The sequence below is a fragment of the Hippopotamus amphibius genome, chromosome 2 (assembly GCF_030028045.1).
Source record: "Hippopotamus amphibius kiboko isolate mHipAmp2 chromosome 2, mHipAmp2.hap2, whole genome shotgun sequence".
Lineage (NCBI taxonomy): Eukaryota > Metazoa > Chordata > Mammalia > Artiodactyla > Hippopotamidae > Hippopotamus > Hippopotamus amphibius.
In genome coordinates this window covers 2,589,255-2,610,718 of record NC_080187.1, presented here as the reverse complement: position 1 = coordinate 2,610,718, position 21,464 = coordinate 2,589,255, and the positions used below count along the sequence as shown (strand labels likewise).

The following is a 21,464-nucleotide window of genomic DNA, read 5'->3' as shown; positions in this document are numbered from 1 at the left end:
GTCTGGGGTGGAGGGACCCCCAGGAGGGAGGGACCCCTGCCTGGTGGAGCCCCAGGTTGGACTGCATAGTGCTGGGGAGGACGCTGCCAGACAGCAGGAGGGGTCGGCACGCCAAGTGGTCAGCTGCTGCCTGGAAAAACAGCAGGTCAGTGCTGACAGCGGGTCACTCTGCCCTGGAAGCCCGCGTCCAGGCCCCGCGTCCCTCAGCACAGCACGGAAAGAGGTGCAGCTGGACGAGCTCCGCCACCTAGAACCCAGAGGCCCGGCACCTCCTCCCAGGGGGGCCCCTGTGCTGGGAGGTCCTCTCGTTGGCTCCCGGGTCTTCCATTAAACAGACCTGCTGCCCACCGCGCAGGGCTTTCCAGTGTCCCCATCCCACGGCGCTCCTGGGTCCCAGCTGGCGTGCACCTGTGTTCGCCACCTTCACGCCAAGCACCCAGAGCGTCGGGTCGGCCCCCTTCCCGACCACGTGTCCTGTCCCCATGCAGCCGCAGACACAGCTGCGCACGCGGGCCCTGTGCGGAGGCCATGGTTTTTAGCATATTCTCAAAAAAGTCCCGTGGGCCAGCACCAGAGCCGCATTTATTGATCCCAGAGCCACGTTCCCGCTGCCCCATCTCCCTGAAGCAGTGACAGTGGCAGCCTCTGAGCCCAGCGCGGAGCAGGTGCCCAGTACCTTCCCGATGGCTGAAGGAAGGAGAGGACGGCGTGGTTGGGAGTAGCAGCTGTGCCCCCTCTACTCTTTGTGCGGGGGTTTGGGCTCAGCCACCCCCTTAGGGTACGGTGTTTTCGGGCCTTCCCCCTCTAGTGGGGGGTCCCCCCAGCCTCCGGCACTGGAGCTGTGACTGTCCCGCCCACACACAGCCGTGCTGGCCGCAGCAGCCAGGTGCTAACATTGACCTCGGGGTGGGAGGAGGAATCTGGGGGGATCCTGAAGCACTGGCTCAAGCCTCCCACCCGCGCCCCCGGGAGGACGGGATGCTGGGAGGATCTGACGCCGCCGGACGCGTGGGCTCTGTCGGGGATTTCTTGGCACGCGGCAGCTGTTTTGCTTCCCGCTTGGGCATCCCCTTAATTCCCTCAGTGGTGCAAGTGGAACACTTGGCTTCCCAGAAGCCGGGCACAGGGACGTGCGTCCTCAGGAAGGGTCTGATGCAACAAGAGGAACCCAGACCCCCCCTGCCCCCCGCCCCGGGATCGGATAACTGCACTCTGGTGCCCGGCCTGTGGTCATTTCTGTGCCCTTCTGCCACACGTGATTCCCATCCATCCTTTTCAAGAACAAATGAACTCCGCCGTGAACGTCTGGATGTCTGGGCCAGCCGGGGAGCGGGGGGTAGATACTGTGCCATGGAGGCTAGGTGGTCAGCCAGTGCCTGGGACACAGGATGAAGCTGGGCCTTGCTGCAAGTGACCGGAGTCACACCTGCTCCAGCCCCTCCTGGGCTTGAAGTTACAGCTGGAACGTGGCCCCAGAGACGCCCTCTGTGCAAATGTGTCTCCTTGGGGTTAACTCAGGGTCAGTGTTATCCAGTCACAGATCAGGGCTTACTTGGGAGCCTCTGCGTGGTTTCTCGTAAGTGCTTCTTGAAGATGCTTCCTCATATCTTAATTCAGGGCTGCCATTTGTGTTGTTTTGGGGAGAAGGGACAGCTCGAGAATATCTGACATCCATTCATCTGTCCACCCATCCATTCCCTGACGAATCCACTCACCAACCTGTCCTCCTGGCCACCCATCCATCCTTCCAGTCCCCAGCCCCTCACTCATCTGTCCATCAACCCACAAATCCCACCCCTCTCCCGCCCACCTGTTCTCCCAGACAACCACCCATCCATCCATCCATCCCTCCATCCGTCTGTCCATCCAACCATCCATCCATCCATCCATCACCCATCCATCCACCCACCCATCCATCCATCCATCCGTCTGTCCATCCAACCATCTATCCATCCATCCACCCATCCGTCTGTCCATCCAACCATCCACCCATCCATCCATCACCCATCCACCCACCCAACCATCCGTCCGTCTGTCCATCCATGCCTCTCTAGTGTCAGGCACTGTGCGAGGCAGAAATGGACCCAGGCTGAGAGAGCGGTCAAGTCTTCCCACATGAGGTGGAGCTTGGATTGAGTCTTGCAGGATACTAGGACTTGGGTGAATGGGATAGGCAAGGGGCTGAAAGCAGAGGAGAGAGCACACACAAAGGGTGGAGGTAGAGTGGACATGGGGGCAGTGGGGAGTGTGGAGTAGGAGGCCAGAGGGTGGCAAGGCCTCCCCTAGCAGCCAGGGTGCGAGGCCCCGTGTATTCCTGGCAGGTGGTCTGTCCTGTCCTCTCTGCCACACCCTGGCTGTAGCCTGTCATTGTTTGGCTGTGGCAGAAATTAATTGGATTGGCAGCTTGGTTCCCAGAGGGATTTGTGGTCCCCGAAAGGGATGTTGGAATAAAAGCAGGAAGGGTTTTGTGGACAGCAGGTTGGTTCTTTTGACTTTAACATTCTTGTTTCATCTCTTTTGCATAGGACAGATGAAGGAGATGAAAAGGCGTGTAAAACGGGACACTGACAGAGACATAAAAAAGAGAAATTATAGGAAAATCACACAAACACAAGATGAATTAAAGATGAATTATTTTTATAAAAGAGACAGAAAGTTTTGAAATTACTACTCTGTCTTCTTTTAGTGAGCACCAAGTTTCTGTTTGTCTGGGAGGAAACAAGATGCTGAAATATTCTAGGTAATGGGCTCTTTGGCCCTGAGGAAGCGTCAGAAGTTGATTTTCTTGGGTGGCATTGAATGGCCTGGGCGAGGATGAGGGGGAGCAGGAGTACTGTGTAGCGGCTGCCGTGGGTGGGGTCCGGCTAAGTGCAGGGCAATCAGCCACTTTACAGCCGGTCCTCAGGACAACCCGGTAAGGGGCTACTTTTTTTTTTTTAATATTTTTTAAGCTTTTTTATTTTTTTTTTTTAACTTTTAAAAAATTTTTTTAATTTATTGGCTGTGCTCGGTCTTCGTTGCTGCACACGGGCTTTCTCTAGTTGCTGAGAACGGGGGCTACTCTTCATTGTGGTGCGCAGGCTCCTCATTGTAGTGGCTTCTCTTGTTGTGGAGCACGGGCCCTAGGCGCGTGGGCTTCAATAGTTGCGGTACATGGGCTCAGTAGTTGTGGCTCACGGGCTCTAGAGCACAGGCTCAGTAGTTGTGGCGCATGGGCTTAGTTGCTCCGTGGCATGTGGAATCTTCCCAGGGCAAGGCGCGAACCCTCATTCCCTGCATTGGCAGGCGGATTCTTTACCACTGCGCCACCGAGGAAGTCCCCAGGGGCTACTTTTAGCTCCACTTTTCAGGGGAAGAGAACGGAGACTCAGAGGAGGTAAGTAGCTTATCCGAGGTCACACACGAGCAGGTGGTGGGCCTAGGATTCAGGTCCACCTGGGTGTGCCTTGCTCCAGAACCTTTCCTCTCCAAGGGAATTCCCTGGCGGACCAGTGGTTAGGACTTGGCGCTCTCACTGCCGTAGCCTGGGTTCAGTCCCTGGTCAGGGAACTAAGATCCTGGAAGCCACGCGGTGTGGCCAAAAATGATAATAATTATAAATTTTTTAAAAATAAGCCTCTCCTTGCCTGCTCCTGCCTCAGCTCACCCGGAAGAGCAGGTGGGTTTCATCTGAATGTCTTGTCTACTTGAGGGGTAGAGCCCTGTGCTAAGAAAGACTGTATCGGGCTTCAGGGATGGGAGGGCAGCAGTTGATCAGTGATGTCTGCCTGGGCACGTGGAGAGTGAGGGGTGGTGTGCAAGCCGTGGATTTGCTGACACCCTGAGCTGGGAAATGGAAGGTTTCGGCTCATGACGCAGAACGCAGATATGCCCTCATTGTTAGAAGATCTGAATGGAGCTCGTGAAATAAAGTTACTTTGGTTGTAAGTACAGTCCCAGCACGGGGATCTGTTCCAAAGTTTGAAAAGACACAGCCCTGCACCCCTTTCCCCCTCAAGCCTAAGCCCCTGGCCCTGGGATTCCCCTGCTCCGGGAAGGGTCCTAGCCGGCCATGCCCACGAGTGAGCAGACGTGCTCCTTCTGCCAAAGAAAGTGGGGTGCAGACAGCTGTCTCCTGAGGGCAGGGCTGCGCACGAGGGCACCATGTTGTCAGCTGCAGGGGTGCTCTGTGCTCTGGTTCAAACACACGCACACAGTGTTCCTCAGAGAAAAGCTGGGGAACGTAAAGAAAATCACATCTCCAAATCCCCCAGAGGTCACACCGTTAGCTTTTGTGGGGTGTGTGTGCATGGAGGGGCTGAGATCTCTTAATTTTTTAAACAGAGCTGAGAACGTTCCACCCTTAAACCTGTGTGCTGAGAGCATTTCCCACGTCAGTAAACGTTCTTTGGAAATGCATGGTTCATGTCCTTGGAAACTCTTCAGCAAGTTGTAGACTTTTCCTCCTTCTCCACATTCTGCCCCAAGAAGCCTTTTCCTGTCTGGCCCTCCTGTCATGTTATACACAATGTACTTTTGTAGGATGTGATTGGGTTTTAAAATTTCTGATTTATGGGCAAAGAAACTACCTTTTTTATAATAAGGCTATTGAGTACAGTTTTTTTTCCTGATTATGGAAGTAACACCATTCATCAGTGAAAATCTGGAAGAAGCAGAAACAGCTGATGAGGTGGTTGGAGAGGGATTTGGCAGACCTGAGTGAGGGTGGGTGGGGTCAGTGGAAAGCTGGTCCTGGCACTGGGGTGTCCTGCTGGCAGAGGGTGGTGGAATGCTCCACCTCTGTGTCTCGCAGCCCCATCTCAGCCTGGCCTGAGATTTTCTGTGGTCAGTAGGGTGGGGGCTGGAGCCTTTGGCAGTCAGGGCTCAGTTAAGAAACCAGAGCTCCATTCCAGCACCCTGCCAACCACGTGGGATCTGGGTCAGCTTCTGGTTCTGCTGTATCGTGGGAGTGATTTCCTGGCTGTAAGCCTGGCTGGGTCAGTGAGGGTCCCTCTCCTGCTGAGAGCTGGGATGTCCTGATGGCCTGCAGCTCTCCCTGTGACCCCAAGACACACATCTGTCCTCCTTTCTTGCCACGTGATGCCCAGTGGGGGATGCCATTGTCATGGTGATGGGAGGAAGGCTGGGGAGTCCACCCACAGAGAGGTCAGGCTGGGCCATGCCACGAGCTACTGCCATGAAGCCACAGGTGACGGAGACCCTGGTCTGGTGGGTCTGGTTTCGGACCAGGAGCCTTCAGCTTCTGGCTCAGTGGGCTCCGCAAGCCCCCACCCCATGGAGCGCAGGCCCCGAGCCTTGGTAGTGGAAGTGCCAGGCATCCACTCTCACTGGGCTGCCCTGCTGAGCACATGTCAGCCTGACCCCGGGGAGGAGGCTGCCAGCCGGGTCTCCTGCAAGATGTTTAAAGATCCTTAGTAACAGGCTTCCTACCAGAACACACGCCCTGGGAGATGGGGAGGAGCTCATTTCAACTAAAGGGGCATTTTCATCTCCATGGAGGTGGTTAACTTGGGCCCATTGCTTGTCAAGGAGCTGGCAGTCCCCTCCTTCCAGCAGCATTCACGCCCTCTCCTGCCCTGTCCTCCTGGAGGCTGGCCTCTGTGCCCGGCATGGGCCGGATCAACCTACTTGGGGCCGTGCACCTTGTCTGCAGGTCCCTGCAGGAGAAGCAGGGGTGGGCGCGCTCACGCGGGTGTGCAGGGGACCCCAGGAAGCCCCGGAGAGGGCGCTGGAAGCCCATTTCCTTGAGGGGCTGCTGCGTGGGCGGCCAGGCATGGGTGTGGTGCCAACAGTGTGCCCCCCCATTTCTGCCCCAGTCGCTTCTTCACCCCGAACGTGCTGTTCTGTTTGCGGGCCTGCCCCTTTCCTGCAGTTTGTGGACTGGGATCTTGCATCGGTCTCCAGATGGCAGTGGGGGGGTGACAGAGCCGCGGGGTACACTGCCCTCCCTGCGAGCGCGGGCCGTGTGCAGGTGGTGCAGGGGCTGGTGCTGCACCCGCATCCCTTCCCGTGAGCCCAGCCGTGCCCAGGGCTCCGTGTCACCTCCATCTCACTCCCTGACGCTCCTCACCTGAACCCGCTGGCCCCCAGCACCTGGGTAGCGAGGGCTGGCTCTGCCCCTTTGTCCAGGAGTCAGGCCCAGGTGCGTTTTGCAGTAGTGACAGGTGCAGCCCGAGCCCCCCGCATTCCCAGGGAGCCCCCTCTCCTCCCCATGAGTTCTCCTCCCACGGATCCTAAGCTGCCCAGGTGGACACCTGTCTGCAGGTGAGGACCCTGCCGTGCCGCCCCCCTCACGCCAGCGGGGAAGCTTTCTGACACCTGGCCCCTTCCTCACTCCTCCCAGATGTGTCTTGGGACAAAAGAGTTTGTGGGGACCCTGGGGACCCCCAAATACTGAACTTGGAGATTTTCGTGAAAAAAAAAGAGGCCTCAAGTCCAGATAAGTTTGGGGCTCACGGCCCACCCTCTGTGTCTCCTAGAGATGGGTTCCTGTGCTCCACGGAGAGGCCGTCCAGGGGAGCCCACGTGCCCATGTCTGGGGTTCCCCTGACGTGTGGGGGCAGGATTGTCGCTCGGATGGAAGCTCCCTGCTGTCCCTGAGCTAGTCCCCTCGTTTGCCAACAGGGACACGGGGGCCTGGACCGAGGGACCGACTTCCGCAGTGTCCGGGGCTGAGCTGGCGTGGGGTCCTGCATCTCGGCACCTCCGCCTGGGTGGTCCTGCATCACCCAGCTGCGTCATGCACACCTTGTTTGCGTCCACGAGGGAGCAGACAGAAGCCCACCCGCTCCTGCAGGCAGAGCCAGCAGCACGCGCGCTCCAGGGGCCCCGTGAGGGACCACAGGCTGGGAGCCCGGCCGGGGCGGCAGTGCCACCGAGACCCGCTCACTCCCTCTCGTCTCCTCTCCTGCAGGCCCTTCCCCTCGGAGGAGACCGCGGAGAACGACGATGACGTCTACCGCAGCCTGGAGGAGCTGGCGGAGTAAGGAGCAGGCGGGAGGGGGACGGGGTGGTGGGGGGGCTTCACACGGGCCCCCTCGACGGGCGCCGGTCTCGGCTGTCCTGCCCGGCTGTCTCCACGGGGCTGGTGGTCGCTTGCCCGAGGGGTGAGCCGTTCTTCACCCCACGTTCTGGAAGGCTCCTGGCATGTCTGGTGGTGGCACGGCTGTGGCCCTCCTCCATCCCCCCAGGATCGGGCGTGAGGAGGGCTGGTTTTGCCGTGGGGGTGGGGCCGGGCCCGCTCCTCCCCGGGCTGGGGAGGTGTCCTGGCTCGGCCCTTGGAGGCTGTGTTGGGGATGGGAGAGAGCTGGTGTTTCCAGAAGCCGGGGCCCCTGGAGCCCAGGCTGCAAGCAAAGGCGGTTGGTGATGCACGGTTGTCTCGTGGCCTGACAGGGGCTGGGGCCGGACTGAGGCCAGGCTGCCCGAAGGCCCTGAGGTGTCCCCCCTTCCCTCGAGGCCCCGCCTTTGCTGCCCCGTGCCCCCTCCCTTCCTCTCTCTGAGGGTTTCTGACACCATCACACACAGCCCGGGGCCGCCCCAGCTGTTTCACCTTATGGTCCTGGAGCCCCCCAGGGACCGGCAGGAGTTCCTGGGCAGTGGCTCTTCCGGAGGAGATGGTTGGGCTCTGCACGGTCAGCTGTGGCCAGGGCTGGGGCCGTGTGGCCTGCTGCTCAGAGAAGGGGCACAGGCTGGAGCTGGCCGGGCTGCCCCATCCTGCAGGAGGGGGACTGGGCCCGAGAGGTGACGGGCTTGCCCAGCTTGCGGGGTGGTCCCCTGTGGCTCCTGGCCTGGCCGGCCCGCTTCATGCCCATGGTGGGGCCCGGTCCTATTGGACAGTAGACATTTCTTTGTTCCTGGGTAGACGGCTGTTCCTTCTGGGGAGACGCGTGGCCTCTCTCTCATCTTCCGGCTCAGGCTGAGAATGAGTCGTCATCAGAGTCAGAGACGGGGTTTACTGTGCGCTTGCTGCAGAGGCCCCCGCTCGCCCCCGCCCGCCACCTGAGCTGCCTCTAGGATACGGCCGGGCACGTGTTCTTTGCAGGACCCCCATCTATTGAAGTAATTCGAATCATTGAAAAATCAGCGTGTGGGCAGCGGGCTGGTGGCCCTGTGTCGTGTGATCTGTGAATGAAACACCTCACTGGCCAGGGGCGTCGCTGCCACCAGCCCGTCTTCCCGACCCTGGGCTGACTCCAGGGCCCTGGGTGACCCCAGTGTGAACGGTGGCGATCCTCGGGGCACCCGGCCGACCCCGTGTGGGTCCGCGCGCGGAGACCCCCGTGATGGGGGGCGGTGGGGCCCGGGGTCCACGCACGCCACAGCCAGGGCCTGCAGCTCCCCGTCTGGACGCTCCCGCCCGGCCCCAGGAGTCAGAGAGGGACTTAGCAAGTTTCAAGAAAGGTGCACTCCAGCCTGCGAGGCCTCCTGAGGTGCGGGGCTGGCTGAGACGCTGCTCACCCCCCACCCGTAAGGGGTGAGGACATCGAGGCTCACAGAGGCATGGCCCCTGGGGTCCCTGCCCGTCTGCAGCCCCCCGGCTGGACCAGCGCAGGGTTGGCACTGCCTCCCGCCCTCCCTCCCTTCCCAGCATTTTCCACCTCCGAGAGCCTCCCGTCTGCCAAGTCCAGGCCTGAGGGCCCCCACTTTGGGAAGCCTCTCACCCTCCGTCAGCATCCCCACTGCCACCCCACGCATCGCAGAGCATCCATACCCTTGTCTGGCCTTGGGGGGGTGTGTGAGGTGCCCCGTGATAGGCTGGAAGGTTCCCGAGGTCAGGCCATGCGTCGTCACATCACCACCCTCCCGGCCCCCAGCAGCTGACACCTCGTGCCCTTGGCCTAGTAATAGTGCGTCCCAGCTGAGGACGTCAAGGGTGGTGGGGTGCTTACAGAGCCTTTATGGGGCCCGCACTGCTGGGACTTCATCTGCTTCTCTTCCCTACCCCACCTGCACAATCCCCTTGTGAGGTGTGCTCTGGCGGTGCCCCCACTTTACAGATAAGGAAACGGAGGCCTCGGGAGGGAAGCGAGTGGCCGGCATCACTGAGTGAGGGGGCGGCAGGGCGGCCCTTTAACCCCGAGTCTGTGCCCTCCCCCCCCACTGTGCAGAGTCAGTGACCCCCAGAACCCGGGGAGCCCCCTGCCCAGTGCTGAGTGTCAGACCCTGAGGTGCCACTTCGCCCGCGTCACCCCTAAGCTGAGGTTGGGGGTCCGTGCCCTCTGGAGACATGACTCAGGGGTCAGCGGAGGCTGAGGGTTCCAGGGCGATGGGGTCCACGCCGGCCTTGTGCAGCCTCCTCGGTACCAGCCTGGCCCCCTGCTTAGCTGCCACCCTGGACGGGCGGGGGGGTGGGGGGGACTTCCTGCCTGTCCCCGTGGCTTCTTCGCCTTCAGGTGGGAGGATTCCTGCGCAGCGAGCTGGGCAGGGACCCCGGGCGCCCGTTTCCCTGTTTCTCAGCCTGTCCCGCTCGTGTCTGACCTCTCAGACCAAAACACAGGGTGGCATTCCTCTCAGACGGAGAAGCCAGTCTGTGCGGCTTTGCGCACAGTTCAGTAATATCATTCCATGACACTGAGAGCAAGCCTCCTTAATCCAGTGAGCTCCTTACGGCCGGACTTATTGCGAACGTAAATCATAAATTATAGGGAAAGGGAATGAATTTGAGTCTTTAACTTGCGGTTTGGTCCCAGAGGCTCCAGGTTAATAAATTTTTCATGCTTTCTCCCCCTTCTCTTTTCACTGAAAATCAAGATTTCCTAGCGTCCTGTCTCGGCGGACTTGGGATTCACATCCATCCATTATGGCAGTTTACAAGACACAAACAGAAATGTCATTTCTTACCTGGCCTCTGCGGGTGGGGGGAGCGGGGCAGTGGCCTGGATCTGATGCCAGGCGGCGGCGAGGGGCAGGGGGTGACGTTTCCAGCAGAACTGGCTAATTCTCTCCTTTGGGCTCTGGCCAGGTGTCAGAAAGGATGATCACCTGGTGTTTCCAAGGGGCCCCTCCTGATCTCCCAGACCTCGGAAGCTCCGCAGCTGTCGGGGGAAAGCTGAGCGCTGACTCCACGCGCGGCTCTCTCCCTGTCACAGGGAGCCCGCTGGGGGTCTGGGGCACCAGCGAGGGACCGCCGGCTGTGCGTGGCCCCAAGGACGCTTCCGTTCAGGCAATCAGTCACGCATGCGTTCAGCCACCAGCTAGTTATTACGCACTTTCCAGAAACGTAAAGGGGAAGGAGAGGCACCCCTGCCTCCCAGGACCCCGTGCTCCGGGCAGCGGGAGTGGGGGTGGGGAGTGTGCTGGGTTGAGAGGGTGAGCGTGGGCATGGCTGGAGGAGAGATGTGGGGCTCCCACGTGGGCCTCTCTCAGGATACTCGCTAGAAGAAGGGACATTCCTCCCAGACGTGTCTCCAGCCTTCTCAGACCCCCCGTGTCACCCACGTGGGTCATCGAGGGCCCTGTGGCCTCAGGGCTGCTGCACACAGAGCCCCTTCCAGCCACCTAAAGCAGGTGCCCCGAGAGGACTGTGCAGGCGCCTCTGCCTTGGTCCCAGAGCCGCCGAGGGCGTCTCGGGGGCAGACCTGGAGCCTCGGCCCCGGCGTGTCCCACATGTGGGCCCTGGCGGGCGACCCAGCCTCTGTGCCCCGGCTCCCTGTGTGTGACACGTGGTGTTGGTCCCCGGCAACGCTGCGGAAGCACAGCGCCTGGCAGCCACACCCTGCGTGCCCAGGCAGGGAGGGCGGTTCCCATCCTCCCGTTCAGTGAAGGATGTGGCCCCGGTCTCCGGTTTGCAGGTGGCCATGGCAGCGCTGTCCAGGAGAAATCAGACGTGAGCTGCCTGTGCGATTGTTAATTGTCTGGTAGCCACATCAGAAAGAGAACAAGAAACAGGTGAAATGAATTTTAAGAATGTGTTTTTACTGAGCCCAGTGTATCCGAGACATCTCGTTCAGCATGTCATCGTCAGCGTGACAGATCGCGGATGAAGCCGCGGCCGTGAGTCCGGGCAGTCGCTGGCCACGTGTGTGAGCGCACAGCCTCGGGTGGCCTAGTGGCCCCGTGTTGGCAGCCCGGGTCTCAGGTGCAGGACAGCATCCGGGGGCCGGCGCAGAGCCCCCGCGTCTGAGTGGATGGTGCTGCGCTGAGCTGATGGTCTCGAGTGCTCTAAGCTCACTCTGAGATCCTTGAATAATGTATAATCAGATAATAGAGCAGCTGGTTGAAAAATTAACACAAAATATTGCCACTTAAAAAACGCTTTATCAGGCAAACTAAGCCCCAGATGAGAGGCCTGTTCTTAAATTGCCCTGGCGATTAGTAGCATGCATTTGCCTAATGTCTCATCCCTCCTGCTACCCCCTGCTTTCTTCAGCGTGCTCCCGGGAGCCTGGAGCTGCCCGCCCACTTTCTCATACCTGCCTGACTCCTGGGCAGGCCTGGGGTTAGGGGCCTGCACTAGGGGACCCCCCCCCCACACGGGGTTGGGAGTCAGATTTACACCCAGAAGAACGACACATGTAAGATGGTTCACTGTGGGAGCCCAGAGTGGGGCTGGGTGAGTGCCAGCTCAGAAATCACGGACGGCTTCTTGGAAGAGGTGACATCTGAGTCTTGGAGCCCACGTGGGAAGCGGCTGAAGGGCAGGACGGGCGTCCCAGAGGAAGGAGCAGCCTTGCAAAGGCCTGGGAGGGTGTGGTGCCCGCCCCCCACCACCGAGAGCTGGAGGCAGCGAGTGCTGAGACAGGAGAGTGGGGAGGACCTACCGCCCAGGCTCCGTCTCAGAGGTGCAGCCTAGCTTCGGCCTCGCAGAGGCGCAGCAGGTTTGAGACACCGCAGGGCGTTTGCAAGAAATCAGAATTATCAAAGCTTCCTGGGACACACTGGGAGGACCACCCTCCTCACACCTAGGAAGATACGGCCTGCATCAGAAGGCCTGCAGAGACCCCCACCCGGGTGAGCTTCAGTGCTGGAGGGTGCCCGGCGTGGAGCGGGTGCCCTGAAGTCATCCTCGCCGGCAGGAGAGGGCGCGTCGCGCAGGCCGGGGGACAGCAGGGGCGCGTCTGTCTCGCCGCTCACGGCTCGCGCCAGCATCGTTGGTCCTTCTCGGGGCTCACGTTCCCCGTCTCTGGAGTGAAAGCACCAGCCCAGATGGTGCGTGGAGCCCTTCGAGCTTGAAGGAGCCAGGCTTTCATGATCAAGGAGTCTGCTCCTTGCCACCCGTTTCGCTTTCCTCAGAACTGAAGTGATTTTCAGGCTTAAACAAATGTGATTGTAACGCGACAGGGAATGTAATTTATCCGTAAACGTATAGCTGCGCACTTTATTACAGCATCAAATGACTGCGCAGCTTTAAATGTGTCACGTTAGCATCGCTGGGGTAATTTTTTAAGTTGCATAAAACAGAGGAATTTCCCGAGTCGAAGCCGCCTTCTAAGGGATTTGGGCATCTTCTTGGGCTGGGCTTCCTGGTCCCTGGGGAGTGAGGTAGGGGTGCACAGGTGGTGGAGGGGGGCTGCTTGCGGGGAGGGCGGAGGCCACGCTCCTCCTGCCGGCCCCTTACTACAGGGGACAAGGGACTGTCGCTCTGCCCGGCTGATGCCCGCCCCAGCCAGCGACCTTGCCCGCCTGCCACTCCCAGCCGCAAAGAAAGTTCCCGTCCGTTCACGCTGCCTTGCGTGAAAGTTCAGTGTCGAGCAGGAGACCTGCACGTGTGGGGGACACCCAGGTGCGAGGTCTGGATGGGTTGCTGGGTTTGGGGACGTCTCCTGTTCGTCCCAAAGGATTGCTTCTCCAAGGGGACAAGTTTGAAAGCAGACTATACAAAAACAGCCCCATTAAAAACAAACCACAAACCCCGCTTTGTGCAGAACACAGACCCCACCACAGCCCAAAGGGGGTTGACAGTCAAACCCCCCGAAGTGGAGGGGTCGGCGGCCGCCCTCCTCAGGCTGGTGTGGGGTGTGGCTGGACGGGGACAGGCAGGGTTCCCCGAGCCCTGGGTGCTGCCGAGGCCTCCCCTAGTCCACAGCCTGCCTCCCAGAACCGGGCGTCCTGGCTCCGGGATGCTGAGCTGGTGACAGCGGGCACAGGAAGACCTCGGCTCTCCCATGGCCCTTGCTGGACAGGGCCACCCTGTCTGCCAGCTCAGCTGCCTCCCCCCTGGCCGTTCAGGCCTTCGTCTGCACACTGCGCACTTAGAGAGCACCAGCTGTGTGCCGGGCACGTGCGAGCCTGGCCTGGGGTCTCTCCATCCTCATGTGATGTCTGGGAGGCTGGCCCAGCTGTGGGACTGGCCGGATGGAGGGAATGAAGCCAGTGTCCATGGAGCACATGGGGGTCTGTCCGCACGCTGAGCCCCCGGCTGAGGGGCAGAGGGGATTTGAAGCAGGTCTGGCTCAGAAGGCCACCTGTCTGACCGCCCCTCCCCGCCCCGAGGCTGTCTGATAGAGCTCTGCGGTGGCCTGGACCCTACAGTTCTTACTCTTACAGCTCTTCCACCCCCCGCCGCCCCGGAGCTAGCCAGGCAGTGTCCACTGGGATCAGACCTTGATGGGCCAGGAGACCAGGAGGGCTTCCTGGGGGAGGTGTTGCTGGAGTGGATGGACCGTGCATAGCATTTACCAAAATGCAACTTAGGAAACCTGACCCCGCCCCCACCAGGTGGCCCCTGCCTTCTTTTGGGCTGGGGTCTGGGAGAGTCGGGGTCTGGGAGAGTCAGGGTCTCAGCTATGTCTGTTACTCAGGACCTGAGGGCTGGCCGTCCTGGCCCCATAGTCGCACCGTGTGTGTGCAGCCCAGTGGCTCTCCAGCCCCTGGTCTAGACAAGCTGCCCGATGCCCCCGCCCCCGTCCTTCGGAGCTGGCAGAGGGCAGCCCTTCCTCACCCTGCCCAGTAAACAGGCTCGTGGCTTCTCCCTGTCCTGGTTACGGAGGCAGCCGGTGCAACTGACAGCCCCGAGCCCTGCGCCCTGAGGCTCTGAGGCTCCCTGCCCTGCCCTCCTGGGACGTCTTGGCCCCTTGGTACCTGGGCCTGAGCTGTCCTGCAAGGCCCTGGCTGCCCCAGGGCCCAGGGCTTCAACGACTTTGAAACCCTGAGCCCCAGCACTGCGGGAGAGACGCTGTTCATTCTCTGTGCTAGAGAGAGCACGAGGGGCCCTTCCGAGTGAATGCACAGCAGATGCCCCGTTGCCACTCTGCCCTGGCTGCGTGCTTAAATCATGCAGGACAGCAGATACGACACAGACACATGGATTTTTATTTTTAATACCTAGTTAAGCCCGGCTCCTTTCACGACCAAGGCTGTCACAGCGATTCTGGGGTCTGACTTAACACAGTCTCTGCAGGATGGGGAGGCCAGTGTGGAAGGATGTACACTTCATTTTGTTGTTTTTGAGAAGAAAGCAGGGACCAGCTGGGCTGTGGCCAGAAGTCTGTGTAAGAAAGCCCTCTCCTCTCTCCTGATACTAACTTCCAGGACCCCCTGAGGATAAAGACGAGGCCCTTTTTACATTATTTCCTCTGTGTTCAACACAGACTTGACACACAGTGGCACTTAAGAAATATTGCTTAGAAAAATGAATACGCATGACATGTTGGATTTAGCTATAAAAAACCCTGGCATGTGCATAACATCTGCTGTATTGGTTGCCAAACTCTTATTCATATTACAAAACCCAGCCCAGAGGTCACCTCCTCCCAGAAGCCGTCCCCAACGCTACTGGGCCCCTCCCCTAGAGGATTAAGAAGTCCACCAGCAGTGTCTTTGTCACCGTGTTGTCATCCTCTTCCTGCATTTGTCCCCCACGCCCCAGAGGTGAGCTCCCCTCGAGGGTCATCCTGAGGGAACAGAGCACGGAAAAGGCAGATGACTTGAGCTGGGCCCTGCACACTGCTGCACAGAGGACGCGCCCGGGGTCAAGGGCCTGAACGTCTGCTTTTCTTCCATTGAGGATCCAAGCAGGGGTTCCAGGTACCATTGGGTGGGTCCCCCTGAGTGCCAGGCCCCGTGCCTGGGGTTTGCCCCTTTATCTCAGCCTCCTGGACACTGCAAGGGGGGTGGCCCTGCCCCCTTTGTGTCGTTGGGGAAATGAAGGCTCAAGAGCTGGGAAGTGAATTGCCTGAGGTCACACAGCACTCTTTACATGACAAAGGAGGGATTGAAACCCCGAGCCAGCTGCTGCTTGGCCAGGACAGTCCCCTGGGTGATGGGGGGATTCTTCTACTGCTCAGGAAGAGTCCCTGGAGAAGAGGGAGTTACGGCAGGAAGCACCCAGCCAGGCGAGCCGGACCTCCTCTGGGAATCCGGTAGCTGCGACTTTGTCTAGGTGTGCCCTTAAATGGCTTTGCAGCCTTGGGGGACCATCTTGTCTTCTCTGGGCCCTGCTTTCCCCACCTGTAGGGAGAACAACCCCTCCTTTGAGTGTTGGGGTGAGGGTCCACTGCGGGCATGTGAGGCCGACCTCCCCTGTGTTCGCAGCGCTGTGTCTGTCTGTCCCCACGTGCAGCCCATCCAGGCCGCAGCTGGCTTCTCCGGGCCCTCCGAAGCCCCCCTCTCCCTGCCGCCCCCGCTGAATGGCGTGGACGGAGGTCAGGAGATGTCGGGTTTGGTTTCCTAGTAACAATTTAACGGTGGTATATGGGATCGGGCTTCTCAGCATCAGACAGCTTGGGCCCAGAATGCACATGGCGCCTGTCAGTAGCGATATTTTATGTCCACCATAAAGACACAGGCTCGCCAGAGGCAGAAAGCGGAGAGTTTGTTCGCTCTTCTTTGATTCTCCATGGCGGGGCGGGGGGAGCTCTTCTGAGCAGCTGACTTTCTGTACCAAAATCGAGACAGGCAGGCAAGGCTTCTGGGGAGGGGGCCGAGGGGTCTCGGCGGGCGGGGAGGTTTCAGCCGTCTCGGGAGGGCAGCGGGCCATGCTCGGGCCCTCCTGGAGGACCTCAGGCCATGGTGAGGACCAGGATAATCGTTGGGGTTTGGCATCTGTCAGCGCAGCTGCTGCTGGAAGGCAGCGGGAGCGAAAGGGTGAGGGGAGAGGCGGCCGGAGGGCAGGCCACTGTCCCGGAAAGTGGGCCTGGGTCTGGGGAGGCCGTGGCGTCTGCATAGTGTCCAGCTGAAGGGGGTGCCGAGGTCTCGCGGCGGCGTGGACTTGGCCTGGAGGCGCGTCCGCGTGTGGGCATCCACGTCCCCACTGTGGTCCAGGACTCCCCTGCTCACATTGTCCTCCGCTCTCTCCTGGACAACTGGACAGAGAAGGGTGATCTCTGAAACCCGCCAAGGACAAATCAGCACTGACACCCGGCTCCCAACTGTCTAGTCTGATGTGTTTTAGAACATCTGATGTGTTTAATGCTGCCGGCCTCGGTTTATTGAGCACAGACCCCTGAGCTAAGTATTGTCTCACTGACCCTCCCCTCCCACCCATGGGGTGGTGGGCCACGGTCACTTATTGAGCACCTACTGTATGCTGGGCTTGTGCTTGTCATCTACATTGAAACTGACCCTTCCAACGACCCTACTAGGAGGTTTGTAGGTGGGGAAACGGAGGCTTAGGTTCTCCTGCCGAGAATTGCAGAGCCAGACACTGGCAGGGCTGAGAATCCATCTTGGACTCACCTGACTGCCTCCCCCTGCCACCCTGAGGGGTTCACTTTTGGGAGAGTCAGCTTCCTCCGACCTGAGCTGAAGGAGAAGGGGACCCGCCAGCCCTGCTCCACTTGCAACGGAGCACAGGTGTGTGCACAGACGGCTCCAGCGTGGCGGGACACAGTTTCTCGATGAAGCCCAGACCCTCATAGCTGGGAACCCCAAGACAAGGCTCTGTTGATCGAGTGATGCTGAGAGAAGAATTGGGGCGCAGCCGAGGCGGCCTGACGCACTGGACTCCCACTGGGCTGACTCGGAGGCTCTTTCAGGTTTTTTCAGGACCTTGGGGACCTTATCAAGCACTGTGGGAGGTTGGGCTGGGGGTAGGGTCAAGTGCACCAGGCCCAGATATGAGGGCCTCTCCCCCGTGGGATGGTGTGCAGGGGGCCGCGGGGGGCTGGCTCCGGTTCTGGGGGCCAGGGCCTAGCTGGACGGCTGTCGAGCTTGTGTTGCAGGAGAAAACAGGTCAGGACCCTCGCCCTGTTGGATTCACTGCCAGGTCACCGCCCTGCACTCCAGGACACTCAGACTCTCCGGGGACCTCATTTTGCATGCTCCCCCCTCCCGACCCCACACCTGTCATTTCCTTTCCCTCCGTTCAGCAGCCATGGCCGTCAGATGCACCAGGCCCCAGCTGGTCACAGCAGAAACTCATCTGCTTTAGCAGATGCCTAAGACCTGTAATGTATCCCCTGAGCTGTTCAGGAGGCTCGCACTTGGAGGCGATGCTTTTGCTAAGAAGCAGCAGGGTGACAGTGGGATTTCCATGCAAGGTTGGCCGAAGGGACAGAGCTGTTGGGAACCAGAGCTTGTCACCCCACGCAAATGACACTCCTCCAGTTTAGAAGAGTCTGTGTCTCAGACGTCACTGCTGCCCTGTCTGTCTCCCCACCTGGACTGTGAGGCCCGCAGGACAGAGTTAGTTGGTGCCTCTGTCATCTCTGTGTCCCCAGATTCCACAAGTTACCTGTTGGCACAGAATTGGCCTAAGTATTGATTAAACCAGTCAGATCTGATAGTCTTTTCATTGCTGACTTGAACAAATATGTTTAATTTTATTTTTATGACTTCGTTTTCATTTTTTAAAAAAACCCACTTCTTTGATGTTTCTTTTATTTCCCCCTCTCTCATACTGTGGAACATGCATGAAATGAAGTTTTGGTGCTATTTTATAAGTTCGTGTAATATGCATGAACCTCTGTTTCTTAGTGTTTGTTGACCTGAATTCAGTAATGGTTGGGGGGTACTTTCATAATTGAAAAGAGCTATAAATGTGGAGGGTAGGATTCTGAGTGCCCTCATGGCTGTATAATGAGGCCCTGTAGACAGGCTTAAAGTTAGGACATTATAGGCAGGAAGTGGACCACTCACTACTCAAGTTTGTATGTTTTTTGTTTGTTTGTTTGTTTTAATTGAAGTGTAGTTGATTGACAGTGTTGGTTAGTTTTAGGTATACAGCAGAGTGATTCAGTTATACATACACATGTATATATCTGTTTTCAGATTCTTTTCCTTTCTAGGTTATTACAACATTGAGTACAGTTCCCTGTGTTGTACAGTAGGTCCTAGTTAGTTATCTATTTTATATATAGTAGTGTGTATCTGTTAATCCCAAACTCCTAATTTATCCCTCCTTCCCCCCACAAGTTTTCAAGAGGCTCTGGATAACAGACATTTTGCAGAATGGAGAGAAGTGATCGTGTCTGCATTTTTGAGATTTTTCTGTCCCAAGTTCAGATGCCAGAGCACAGCTCTCCCTCTGGTGTTTCAGGCTGCCTATTTTTAACCTCAGTGCCCTGTGTGAATTAGAAGAGATGAATGTGGTGCATGAAAATTCATCTTGCCTGAATGACTGTTCCATGTCTTTATTGATTTTGAGAAAGAAGAGCAGCTGAGATCATGGTGGTGGACATGTGTTGAGGGGACCACAGGGGTGTATTCGCAGTGTTACAGTCTTGTGGTCCTGTTCCTTCTATGAGTACAGGGGGAGGGGGAAAGGGACTATATCATTTCACTGTTACCCCAAGGAACCCACTGTTTCTTCAAGAGCCACTCTCTGTGGATGGGGTCGACAGCTTGTAGTCTTTTGCATGAGGGCATCCTCAATCCACTGACTTGAGGTGTCAGAGGAAAGAAATTGGGGGTGGTAGAACGGCCAGAAAATTAGGAGGGGAATGCTGGAAAGGAGGGAACCACAAGCTTAAATCTGCGAATAGAATCTACCTAAGTCCTAGGTTAACCATTAAACCTCACTTACCCAGGAGAGCCCCTAAGGTTTCCAGCAAAACTGCAGCAGCTGAAAACTGAATTGAGCAGCCATTTCAGCTGCCACCCACTGCAGGGAAGATAGAGTTTGAAGTTTGAGTCCAGCCAACCAAGTTAACTGTCAGAACAAATATTACTCTTCAGAAGAAATAGCAGGATCCAGAATCTCTGTAATGAAGCGTTCATAATGTCCAGTGTCCAATTAAAAAAAAAATCACCAAACCAACAAAGAAACAGGTACAAGTGAGTCACACTCAAGAAAAAACAAGACAGCACCAAGGGGAACCAACTTTGAGATGACTTATATGTCACAATTAGCAGTTTTTATAAACATGGTTGGGGCTTCAAGGAAAATATGCACCAAATGAATGAACAGATGGGGCACCTCAGTAGAGACATAGAAACTATAAAGAAGGGCCAAATGTAAATTCTAGAACAAAAAAGCATGAAAAACTTAAATGGACAATCACTGAATCAGTTTAATAGAAGACTGCTGATGGCAGAGGAAAGAGTCATTGAACTTGGAAATTATAGACTCTAAATAACAGAGAGAAAAGGAGATTGGAAAATATGAACAGAGCCTCAGACATGTGGCACAATAGCAAGTGGTCTAACAGGTATAACTGGAATCCCAGAAGGATAAGAAAGAGAGAATATGGCAGGAAAAGAAAATTGAAAAGAACAGTAGCTCCAAGCTTCCTAAATTCCAAAACCTCTATGATAAAACTACAAAATGTTGCTGAGAAAATTAAAGACCTAAATAAATGAAAATATATACTATGTTCATGGATTGGAAGATGATATTGTTAAGATGTCAGTTTTCCCCAAATTAAACAGTAGATTCACTACAGTTTCTATTGTAATTCCAGCAGACTTTTTTTTTTAATCGATAAGGGGATTGTAAAGTTGATATGGAAATACAAAGGACTTTAGGATAGTTTAAACAGTCCTACAAAAAGAACAAAGCTAGAGGATTTACACTACCTGATTTCAAGACTTTCTACAAAACTAAGAGACAGAGTGGTGTTGGCATAATGATAGCTGAATACATTGATGGGCTAGAATAGAGCATTCTAGAGCAGACCCACACATGTGCAGTCAATTGGTTTTTGTCAAAAGGGCCCAAGCAATGCAGTGGGAAAAAGAAAGTTTTCAACAAATTGTTCCGAAACACCTGGATATCCATGTGCGGATGGGAAAATGAACTTCGATCCCTATCTCACACCATACACAGAAATCTGTTTGAGATGGATCAGAGACCTAAACATAGACACTAAAACCATGAAGGTCTTAGAAGAAGATATAGGAGAAAATCCTTTGCAACCTAGAAGAAAGCAGAGATTTCTGACACAAGGCACAAAGATTTCTTAGATGCAACACAAGATAAAGTCAGGACCCCATGGAAGAAAAAGTCAATAAATAAGCTTCATTAAAATGAAAAATGAATGCTTATCAAAAGATACCATTAAGAAAATGAGTAGCCATGCCAGAGACTGGGGGGAAATTTCACAAAACATATCTGACAAAGGACTTATATCCATCACATATAAAGAACTAGAATTCAACAAGAAAGAGGCTACCAATTTTTAGAAATGGACAACAGTCTTGAGCAAGCGTTTCACATAGCAAGATACACAAACGTCCATAAGTACATGGAAAAATGGTCAATGTCATTAATCATTGCGGGAATGCAAAGTAAAACTGCAATTCTGTTTCACTACATACCCACCTTAGTGGCTATAATTAAAATGGCTGGAGCCCGTGCAGAGCTGGAGAGAACTGGAACAGCTGTAACGCGTGCACACTGCCGGTGGTGGAGGAGATGCTGCAACTGCTTTGGAAAAACGCTTGGCAGTTACTAATGAAGTGAAATGCACACACCTCCCCTTTGACCCAACAATTCCAGTCCTCGTGGAATTTCATTTCCAAAGGAAATGAGAGCACATGTCCACCAAAAGAAAAGACAAATGTTCATAGCAGCTTTTATTTACAATAACCAGAACTTGGAAACAACCCAAATGCTCATCAAAAGAAGAATGGATGTCAAATTGTGGCACATTCGTGGAACGGATTAGGACTCAGCAATAAAAAGGCGTGAACTGCTGATGGAGGCAGCAGCCTGGATCTCAGGGGCGTGATGCTGAGGAAAGGAAGCGGACACCGACGTGAACACGACCCACGATGCCATTGATGGGACTCTCTGGACAGACGCAGGGACTCTATGGTGAAGAACAGTCAGGGGGGTTCCTAGGGGAGGGGTTGATCAGGAAGGAGAGGGATTTTGGGGGAGGATGGGGATGTTCTGTAATGACGGGGTGTGAGCTACACAGGGGTATCCCCTTGTCAGAATGATACAGCTAAGGGCACACACATCTTGATCTACATAAATCCTATCCAAAAGTGGTGAGAAGCCCTTGAAGGCATTCTGCCCTGTGCTCGAAACGCAGTGGGTGCTCTGCCGGTGCCAGGGCATGCCTAGATGTGTGGATGGTGCCAGGGAAGAGGGAGCAGAGAAGGGACTCTGCACCTTGGCACCTTTTCCAGGATCCCACAGT

General features: G+C 56.5%; 1 protein-coding gene across 4 annotated transcripts in view; it reads left to right on the top strand.

Moving 5' to 3' along the window:
* Window positions 1–21,464, top strand: part of VAV2 (vav guanine nucleotide exchange factor 2) — a 179,471-nt gene that overhangs the window by 112,968 nt on the left and 45,039 nt on the right. For all 4 annotated transcript variants that reach the window (XM_057722242.1, XM_057722241.1, XM_057722244.1 and 1 more), the window contains exon 4: window positions 6,914–6,982. In XM_057722242.1, coding sequence (XP_057578225.1) covers window positions 6,914–6,982 — 69 coding nt within the window. The remainder of the gene's footprint in view (window positions 1–6,913; window positions 6,983–21,464) is intronic.